General features: G+C 43.7%; 1 protein-coding gene across 1 annotated transcript; it reads left to right on the forward strand.

The window, feature by feature from the left end:
• The first annotated feature begins 417 nt into the window (after nucleotides 1-417).
• Nucleotides 418-10,322, forward strand: zbtb40 (zinc finger and BTB domain containing 40). The gene is given in 13 exon segments (XM_032548579.1): nucleotides 418-515; nucleotides 1,742-1,893; nucleotides 1,992-2,407; nucleotides 2,803-2,999; nucleotides 4,668-4,866; nucleotides 4,944-5,327; nucleotides 6,541-6,747; nucleotides 6,846-7,010; nucleotides 7,793-7,878; nucleotides 7,880-8,008; nucleotides 9,202-9,358; nucleotides 9,626-9,837; nucleotides 9,949-10,322. Coding segments are annotated over 12 exon segments (2,520 nt in total). The 5' UTR covers nucleotides 418-515; the 3' UTR covers nucleotides 10,165-10,322.
• The last annotated feature ends 258 nt before the right edge of the window (nucleotides 10,323-10,580 follow it).

The following is a 10,580-nucleotide window of genomic DNA, read 5'->3' on the forward strand; positions in this document are numbered from 1 at the left end:
TGGTAAATATTGTCGTCTTGCTTGTTAAATATTATATACACTGCTGTAAATGGAGAGGTCCTACACCTTGTTTTGATTTTTTTTTCTTAACCAATTTAAATTGTATTACACCTCATTGAAACATTTGAAATCTGTTTCTGCAAAAAAAAAAGTAACTGCCAGTATCTCTACTTTTCTTTTGTTTTAAAATCTTGCTCTATTGTTATTCATTTGCCTTACTGTTTATGTGCTTGTCTTCAGTCTTAGCTCCTTGTTTTTGTTTATTTTTTCTATCTATGTTGCAATGTTCTTATACCTCAACGAGTCTTTGTATACTGTTTGTTTAATAAAAAAATAAAAAATAAAAAAAAAGGACCGTGGCAGTGTTATTCTTCATGACGTAACGCAGATATCCGTACACAAGGCGGAAGTACTTGAGTATTGTGGTCGCCATTTTCAAAACGGCTAAGCTTTATTGCACACTGGAATTGTCCACTAAAGAAGTTTAAATAAAGAGCTGGAACTTTGAATGAAAGGTAAAGAGAACCAGCAGAAGCATGGCGGACCTGAGTCTACTGCCCGTCTCAGTGCCTTCTCCCTGTAGTTTTTCCTTCGTAAAGCTGCTTTCTTAATATTACATTAGCATTTTTAGCTAAAGCTAGCTGCGGCCTTATTACAGACAGACACACAGGATAAATGGATTCTCTTTTTTAGCTGTAGTCATGATCTAGAAGTTTCCCTGTTTCTCCTGTAAGTCGACCAGGAGAGTTCTTGTTTTGGTTTTCCTAAAAGAGTCGGATTTCTCCTGTGTTCACTTCAGGGTCCGTTATCATTGTGTGAGGATGTGCTCTACAGCAAAACAGTTTTAAAGGAGAGGTTAAATGTCTCCAAATGTACCTTCCCCTCATTGGTGACCCGTTAAATTCAGGATAAAAATCTCATTCAGAGATAAAAACGGAATAATCAAGCTCCGTGTTTTATATTAGAGACTAGGGGTGGTCTATACGGACTTAGATTGTTATCACGATATTTTGCGGTTTAATTGTGATAAGTTTAGAACTAATAACTACTGCTACAAACACAAGTACTGTTCATAAATAACATTCCTATTAAAACACAAATAACATTCCTATGTCAAAATAAGCTTCTTCAGCAGCCACTTAAAGAAACATGATTTATATTACCAAACTGCGCTCATTTGTCTTTTTTTTACATCAACTAATTTATTGAGACGACAATAAATCAAAACTATCATGATAAGAATTTTTTTTACAACAAATAAACTATACATTAAATGCCCACCCATATTTGACAACTGATATTCACAGACATTGAAAAACTGACTTAGTATTATGCTATTTGTAATAATTGTGGAAATTGTCTGTGTTAATCCTCTCAACCACGGACAGAAGTGGACGGGATCCAAACGTAATTAGGCATTTTTTGTTTTCCTGGACGCATTTTTATTTTCTTTTTGCTAAGATATGCTACAGGAGATGTAGCATTTGATGGAGGGGGTTCATCATCGTATTACAGATTTTTACAAAACAGATGTTCTGGTTTTCGAGCATCCTGTGTGATTCCCTTAATAAAGCCCATTTAAACATGATTTGGACCAATTTTTAAGGTCCCTTGACTTTACAGTAGTTGTGAATTGCTGCTAAATATAGATTGTATTGGACTGAGCTGGCCAGAACAAAGCCCAACCCTGTCTTTCACAGTCATTGGTTGAACCAGATTTTGTTGTTTTTTTGGTCTGCAGATGATGGAGCTCCCTGACTTCAGCAAGCAGCTGCTGCAGCAGCTGTGGACGCTGAGGAGGGAGGGTCTGTTCTGTGACTGCACCATCCTGGTGGGAGACAGTTCTCACCGGGCTCACAAGGTCGTACTGGCTGCCTCTAGCCTGCTGTTCAGGTACAACGTCTGAACTGTTCAGCACATTTTGCTTCGGTTTGAAGCGTGGGACGAGACAGAACCAGCAGAAGAAAAAAAAGCCTCTGCTCCTTGCGCAGGTCCCTTCTGGACGGCTCGGACACCATCTCCATCGACACCTCCGTGGTTTCCTCCCAGGAGTTTGGGGCGCTGTTGGAAATGATCTACACTGGCCGGTTGCCTCTGGGGAAGCACAACGCGAGCCGCATTGTTGCAGCCGCGGACAGCCTGCAAATGTTCGACGTAGCCGTGGGCTTTAAGAAGGTCCTCTCCACTCTGGTGGGTCAGAAAGTCCCGGTTCTGCAGACAAGCAGCCAGGAGGAGACCAGCAGCGCCGGGAGCGAGAGCACCCGGCGCTCAGCATCACCCAACGAGGACAACTCGGCCTCTGAGAAGATGGAGACGACAGCTGAGGGCAAACGTTGCCGTGACAACAAAAAGGATGAAGAGGAAGCCACTGGTAGAAAAGCCTGTGAAAAGGGCTTGGGCACCTCAGGTTTGTTTCCACATGTTACAGTAATTTAACCAAAGGTTTTGTTGAACCATCTTTAGCAGGGGAACCAATCAGTGCAAATGGCTCAGTAAGCCTGTGTACTGATGGTTCTCTTTTCCTTGATTAAGCAGCATAGAAATTGGCTGCATGAAATGAGGTAAACATGTAATTGTAGCAACTGCTGAGTTTTCCTTCACCTCTCCATCACATCAGGGATAGTGAAAGTCTCTCCAGCTACCAAACATGGATGCCTTTTAATGCCGTAACATTGCATCCAGGAAATCTTCTGTAATTACAATTAAACAAACCTTGCACGTCTGATTAAAAACACTGTACTTTTTCTAGCAGAAAAAGACATATAACATTGTTGTCCTCCCTCCTGCCCCCCCTGACCCCAGAACCTAAAGAGGCCTTCTCCTCTGGAAGTGCAGCAGCAGCAGAAAGCAGCCCGTCGGCCACAAAGGTGCCAGAGGGACCTGCTGCTCTGCTGCTTCAACATTCCTCTCAGGTGGTGGAGCTCCTCAGCAGCATGCCGTCTGTCCTGGAGCTGCTGAGCCAGGCGGCACAGAGCAGCCTGGATGAACAGAGCAGACAGGTACAACAGGTTCACGCCTCTCAACCATGGAGCAGCGTAATCCTGTTCACACTGACAGGCTTCTCCATTCTGTCTATAACTTTGCCTGTCTGTTGCCATTGTCTTCATCTCCCGTTTGCTTCAATCTAAGCTGTTCAATTTAAAAATTTCCTCCAGAATGTTAAAAATATTGAAAATGCAGACTTCATGTTCTGCTGCTACTGCTTAGGATTAACTTAAATGTTAATGATTTCCCCTCTCGCCCCCCCCAAAAAATGCCAGTTTAAGTTTTTTTATTTATTCATGTAAAGACATCAGGTTATTGTATGTAAATACATTTACTAAAGTTAATTAAAATTAGATTTCTAGCAAGACGATGGAGATCTCTGGATGATATTTAAACTGACTGAACATGAATATGTGCAAATTAATTTTTTTCTTTAGCATGGTGGTTGGATTGTTCTTAAATAAAAAAATAGAATAGAATAGAAATAGTGTGGAAGTTCAGGTGTGACGGCACATTGAGGCATGCAGCTTCACGCCAACGTGCAAATTTATTTTAAAAAATTATGAAAACACAATTAGGAATAATATGCTGTACAGTAAGGACAAGATTAGGGCTGAAGCAATCATGATTAATCGATTATTGAAATAATCACCAACCTAGGATTATTTAGTAACTGATTAATCAATAGCTAGAGTACACAGAGTCTTAAACAGGCCATTTGCTGAGAGAACAACACACTCACAGCAGTAATTCAGCCAAAACTGTAATAAAAATGTATGCATTTTTCATTTAAATTGAAAAACTTTTTTGTCTTTCAAGGTGTTCCACCCAGAACTCGTCAAGTGGCATTTTTAACTTCACCTAATTCAAATTTGTAAAAAAAAAACCAAACAAACAGAAATACCGTATTCTCCGGACTACGGAGCCCACCTTTCTATAAGCCGCACCCACAAAGTTTAAAAAAAAAACAAACAAACAAACTAGAAACGTACATAAATAAGCCGCACCGGGCTATAAGCCGCTGGTGTCTTCGCCGTTCTCGGTTTTCCACAAGGACTCAGCAGAGGGCTGGATCCTTAATAAACCTGCTATTAAGGATGCAGCCCTGCGTTTCCAACGCCGAACCATGAATTCGTTCACGCCGAGCTTACGTGCAGTGGCTGTCCATCTGTACTGCCAGATCGATAGACCTAAACTTAAAAGCTGCATCATATGAACTTCTTCATGTTGTTTCCATGATGAGGGGGTTTGAGTTTGAAAACATTTCTCTGTCGTGCCTGCTGCTAGCATGTGCTTGCTCTAAATGAAAATTAGCACTTTCTTCTTTGATTACCAATTTTGACTTCCAATGATTCACTTCCTGCTTTCGGTTGGAGAAAAATCCACAGAAAAGCCTCACCGGGCTACAATGGTTCAAAGCTTGGAAAAAAAAAAGTTGCAGCTTACAGTCCGAAAAATATGGTATCCTAAGCACATTGTGCTGCTTCACTTAGTAGTAGAAATAAAATAAAAAAGTAGATCAGTCCTACTCTGTGTTGATGCTCAGTCCAGCAGAAAGGCCTAAACTTTTAACATGTTGCTATTTAGCTGCAGATGATCAAACATTCACTAAAGGTTCAGTTTTAATCCAAACCACTGGTGCTGCTCTCTGAAGTTCAGAGGTCACGTTGTGTCTGTGCCAGGTGGTGAGTCAGTGCTACGAGGACAGGGATCCAGCCTCTGTGGTGGAGAAGCTGATTGGCAGACTGAGGGACGGAGGAATCAGCGAAGGCTCCTTCCTCCAGCTACTCTGCAGCGTCCAGAAGACAGCTCTGCTGGCGTTCCCTGAACCGCTGCGGTCTCTGCTGGACAATCCGGACGAGAACACACCGCAAGCTGCAGGTAGAGGGAAGAACACGGGACCTGTACGCTGCTCCCTGCTTTTCACGCATCATCAGACATTTCTCCGTGTTTTCTAGCTGACTCAGAGGAGCCAGACGACTCTGCAAAGGAGCCAAACCCAGAGGAGAAGGCAGACGTGGAGACCACCGAGAACCAGAGCGATGAGGATGAGGCGGAGGCCGACGCTGCGGCAGACTCCTCTTTCCTGCCCTCCTCCGACTCCAACCGCTACCCCTGTCGGTGGTGCAAGAAGACTTTTAACTTTAAGTGCCGGATGCTAGCCCACGTGAAGCGCTGCTCCTTGTCACAGGAGTGTAGGGTCCAGTGTCCGCAGTGCCCCAAGAAGCTGCCGAATCAGCGGGCTCTGCAGCGCCACTGCGGGGAGGTTCACCGCAACACGCCGCGCGTCAAGAAAAGGGTGGCATGCGATATCTGCAGACGCAGCTTCGCCCACCCGTCAGGTGAGAGTCATCTGACCTTTGATCTCTCCTGTCAGGGTAACTTTTAAAGGAGCAGTATTATATAAGATCAACTTTTTTGAGCTCGACATCACGTTATGATGTTATTCCCACATCAAAAATATACCTGGAGTGTTGCCTCGATTCTTTCATGCATGGTTTAGAAATCCTTTAATATCCATGGCAACCATTCAGCTGCAGAAAAGCCTGGATGGATCTAGCTCCGCCTTCGAGGATGAAGCTCCTCCTCAGACCTGCAGTTTCCAAGCTTCCTCCCCCGTAACTCTTCCACTCAGCTCCTCCTGACTAGCCAGCAGCAATTAGCAAACATCTGGTGAAACTGCACATCTGCTGAGCTCATTAAAGGAGCTACTTCTTAGTGCAACACTGGTCAAAATGTTGTTAAATGGTTAATAGAGGAGCCATGTTGTGATGACTCCCTGAAGGCGGATTTTCAGACAGAGCAGGAGGTTTTTTAAAGAGACAGGCCTCATGTTTGATCTATACAGCATTTTTATAACAACTTACGGTAACAGTTATTCGATTGAGCTAAAAAAAATTTCTATGTGCCTGGAAAATACACAATATTACCCCTTTAAAACAGTTATTGACTCCATTGTATTTTTCCAAGTACTGATACACCTGTAACCCTTTTTCTCTCTGTGACATTGAGTCGGACTAAACCTTCCCTGTTTTATGTCAGTTAGAATTACTAATATATTTTCTGTTTGCTACGTGCTAGAATATCCAGAAGGACATGTATTTTTAGTCTCTTGGTTTGTTGGTGTTTGGTAGGATTACCTTTTGAGCTCTGAAATGCTTCCACAAGCTTCTCACAGTAGTTTGCTGAGATTTGGACCAGCAAACTGACTGAGCTGGTGGAACTGGGACAGTTGGGACAGCGTATGAGCCGCTTGGCTCATACACATTTCAAACTCACTTGAAAAAGATAGTATGGGACTGAAATCAAGGTTTGTGATTGCTGCTCTAAAAAGTTGAGTCTTTTTCATCTTTGAGCTACTTTCAAATTAATTTGACAATATACTGAGTGTCCAATTTTTCTTTCCCACTCAGTTGGTTGTTCTGTAGCTGAATGTGATGTTGGTGTCAGTGTTAATTCAATATTGATCACTACCTACAACAAGGTCATATTGTTTAGAATAAAAAAATCTTTGTTCATGCAAATTCGCCTCCAACCAAACCTGTGACGTTTCAGGTTTGGTTTACCACAAACAGGCAGAGCACCTTGAAGTGAAGCCGTTTGCCTGCGAGGAATGTGGCGCAGTGTTTGGAGCCAACTCTTCTCTGAAGAACCACATGAGGCTGCACACGGGAGAGAAACCCTATCACTGTCAGCACTGTGACATGAGCTTCAGTGTAGCCGCTGCACTGGCTTACCACACCAAGAAGAAACACTCTGAGGGTAGGACAGTCTGGCATTGTGGTTTCTTACTACCAGTATGGAGGAATAATCTTAGTTTTAGATCTTAAAATATTACCTTATTTTTATTGTTTTTTCAGGAAAGATGTATGTGTGTCAGTACTGTAAGGCTGTGTTCGCCCAGTCCATTGAGCTCACACGTCATGTACGGACGCACACTGGTGACCGGCCTTATGTGTGTCGAGAATGTGGGAAGGGCTACAGCCAGGCTAGCGGGCTCACTGTCCACCTGCAGACCTTCCACAGTAAGAACCCACTCAGTCTGATGTTAACACTATTATTGCTCACAGCAGGGACACAACTAACAATTATTTTACGAATCGATCATTCTATCGTATACCAAATTGGTGTATTCTGCAAATTTTTCATTTAACCACTTAAACCTTTTTTATACAGTGTTAGAAATATTTTACATTTATGTGCCTTCTCTGACTTTATACAGAAAATGGCTAACTGTGATGCACTTTCCCTCAGTAAACGTTCACACAGAAAGATGTTGTAATCAGAGTGAACTGCTGTGTTCTGACTGTTTCCTGCTGCGTTCTGACTGCTTCCTGCTGTGCTCTGACTGTTTCCTGCTGTATACTGACTGTTTCCCACTGTGTTCTGACTGTTTCCTGCTGCGTTCTGACTGCTTCCTGCTGTGCTCTGACTGTTTCCTGCTGTATACTGACTGTTTCCCACTGCGTTCTGACTGTATCCTGCTGCGTTCTGACTGTTTCCTGCTGCGTTCTGACTGTTTCCTGCTGTATACTGACTGTTTCCTGCTGCGTGCTGACTGTTTCCTGCTGCGTTCTGACTGCTTCCTGCTGCATTCTGACTGCTTTCTGCTATATACTGACTGTTTCCTGCTGCGTTCTGACTGCTTCCTGCTGTATACTGTTTCCTGCTGCGTTCTGACTGTTTCCTGCTGCTTCTGACTGTTTCCTGCTGCATTCTGACTGTTTCCTGCTGCATTCTGACTGCTTTCTGCTATATACTGACTGTTTCCTGCTGCGTTCTGACTGTTTCCTGCTGTCATTCTCAGACCTGTCAGAACCTCATGACTGTAAAAAGTGCTGTCTCAGCTTCTCCACCCTGGAGGAGCATCAGCAGCACATTCAGGAGTTCCATCCCTAAGGAGTTCCATAAGTGCAGCACATGCAGCAAGGTGTTCCAGAGCGCCGCCCTGCTGGAGAAACACAATGTCACACACTCTGGAAGCAGGCCGTTCAGCTGCCAGCTCTGCAACAAATCCTACCAGGTGAGATGATGAATTTCTGTTGCTGTGACAAGATGGTTAAAGACAAAAAGAGAGATAACCAGGCAGAGGAAGGGAAGCAGACAGGTGTTGTCCACTGTAGCAGGTGGGTTTACAAACAGATGTGACCAAAAAAACATGTTACCAAAATACTACAAAAATGACTGAGAAGTTGGCAGAAATAAACAATACTGAATTTAAACCCACCAAAATGGATGACATGTACAAACAGCTAAACTGGCATGGTGCTCTCCTGTTGAAGCTATTTGTTTAAATACACTCAAACCTTAAAAACAAAATGGGCTGTTCCATATTACAGGCAAGACTAAATATGACAATGAGAAAAAAAAAAAAAAAGTATTTGTTTTAAAAAAAACAACCATAAAAACCAAGGCAAACAAAACCCTAACGTTAACTGACTAAATTAAACAATAAAAAGTCATATCAAGATGTTCTATCAAATAATCTGTAAAAATGCAAAACATACACAAACCTGGGATGATAAATGTTAGGAATAAAGAAGAGGTGTGGCTAAATCAAACAAACAAGAACGGCAACTGAAAATACTAAAACTGAACTCTGGGGAAACGGGGTTCTCTCTCTTTATGAGAGAAAATGGGAGACTGTCTTTAATTTTATTGGAAAATTAAGGGAAAAAATAGAAGACTGTACTTCTTGTAGTACGGTCTGCAGATCTTCCTTTAGGTCTGTTATGAAGAGCATCATTTGCTGTTGCAACAGCATCAGAGCCAGGAACATAAAAAAAGAACAGTTTGACACAAAATCAAGAAATTTACAGACACCCTGAGCGTCCTCTTCATAAGACTGTCATAAAGCAAAGTGTCTTCAGTTAGAGGTTTCTTCACTATCGTTGTAACACAGACCGCTTCAGGAGATCCTTCCTGCCCACTGCCATCAGCGGCTACAATAACTCTTTGAAGATCCTTGGATAATACGTGTTACAACAACAGTAAATTTTTTCTTTTGGATCAATAAAGTTTTTTTTTAATTGAATAGACAAGCATCAAACATTGTGTTAAATATAGAGAAATTATTTATTGTATGCCAAATGATTCTGCTTGGTTTCCTTGATGTGAACCATAATATAATAATAATAATTTTCACAATTATTAGTTAGTGTCCTCTGACAAAGCTAAATTACATCTCTCTCTCTCTCTTGCTCTCATGTATCCCAGCAACTGTCTGGGCTGTGGTACCACAACAGAACCAACCATCCTGACGTGTTTGCCAGCCACACCCGGCAGCTCAAGACCCTGGTCCAGTGTGAGCTCTGCTTCAAGTTCTTCCCTGACGCTGCCACGTTGTCCACGCACCAGGCCACGGAGCACCAGGGTGAGGACCGGCCGCCAGAGACATGATCATCATCATCGTCGTTGTCGTCATCATCAACATGTCTCCTGTCTTGATGGACTAACTGGCATCATTATGAGAGACACATGATGCCAGTTATTCCCAGACACTTCCACAGTCAGGATGTGAGGGATCCCTCAGGGCTCGTTCTCTGTCAGCCCTACATTGTCTCTCCTGTAGAATGTGACTGAAGAGTGATCCGGTAGCGCTCCCTTGCCGTCCCTCACAGAGGCGCTGTCTTGTCCCCAGGCTCGGAGCTGGCTCCCGTCTCCTGCCTGTACTGTAAGGCCGAACTGGGCAGCGGGGACCAGGCGCAGCAGCACGTCTGCAGCCAGCCGCCCAGCAGCTGCCCCCTCTGCACGCTGATCTGCGTCTCCCAGCTGGAGCTGCAGGAGCACCTGCTGTCCTGTCACATGGAGCTGGAGGCAGGGGCGGAGGGCCAGGGCTCCACCACCTACACGGTAACACCACCTCCTAACGGAATCCTCCATGTTAGCTGGAACAGGGATGTTGGTAGTGATTTGGAGAACGGTCTGCAGGTAGTGCACCAACCCAGCCTGTCTGTCCCTCAGGTGATTTCGTCAGGAGACAAGCAGGATGGGGAGGATACCAACATGCTGTCTGAGGAGCAAAGCACCCTGGGAAATGGCCAGCACGTGCTTGTAGCGGTCAGCGGTGGAGTAGAGGGCGGGTCGGCAGGTGAGGTGGTGGAGGTGAACATCAACGAGCTGCTGAGCAGCTCCATGGCATTCATATGCCAGGACAAGAAGTCGCCTCAAAACACCTAGCAGAGTCAAATCTAAAAATATCTGTGTTCAGTGTAAGAGGAAGAGGTCAACTCCTCCAAGAAAATTAACAATAGTTTTTAACCGTTACGTTCTGGGGATGTTTCTTTGCAAATGGTACAGGAAGATTTCACCACATTAAAGGAACATGTCCTGTTGAATCTTGGATGCACACACACTGCCTGACCCAAAACAAAATGTCACCACCTGAATTTAACTGGTCAAATAGGTCTGAGCCTCCTATTGGACAGTTTCTGCATGGAGCTTCAACACGTAATTCAACCACAGCTGATGCAACGGGTAACTCCTCACAAAATGGACGTTAGTCTCTTTACGAAGGGTCGATCATCGGCATCAAAGGAATCATCGAAAGAGATGCAGTAATGCTTACATTTGGGCTGAGAACTGATCACCGCATT

The sequence above is a fragment of the Xiphophorus hellerii genome, chromosome 20 (assembly GCF_003331165.1).
Source record: "Xiphophorus hellerii strain 12219 chromosome 20, Xiphophorus_hellerii-4.1, whole genome shotgun sequence".
Classification (NCBI taxonomy): Eukaryota; Metazoa; Chordata; class Actinopteri; order Cyprinodontiformes; family Poeciliidae; genus Xiphophorus; species Xiphophorus hellerii.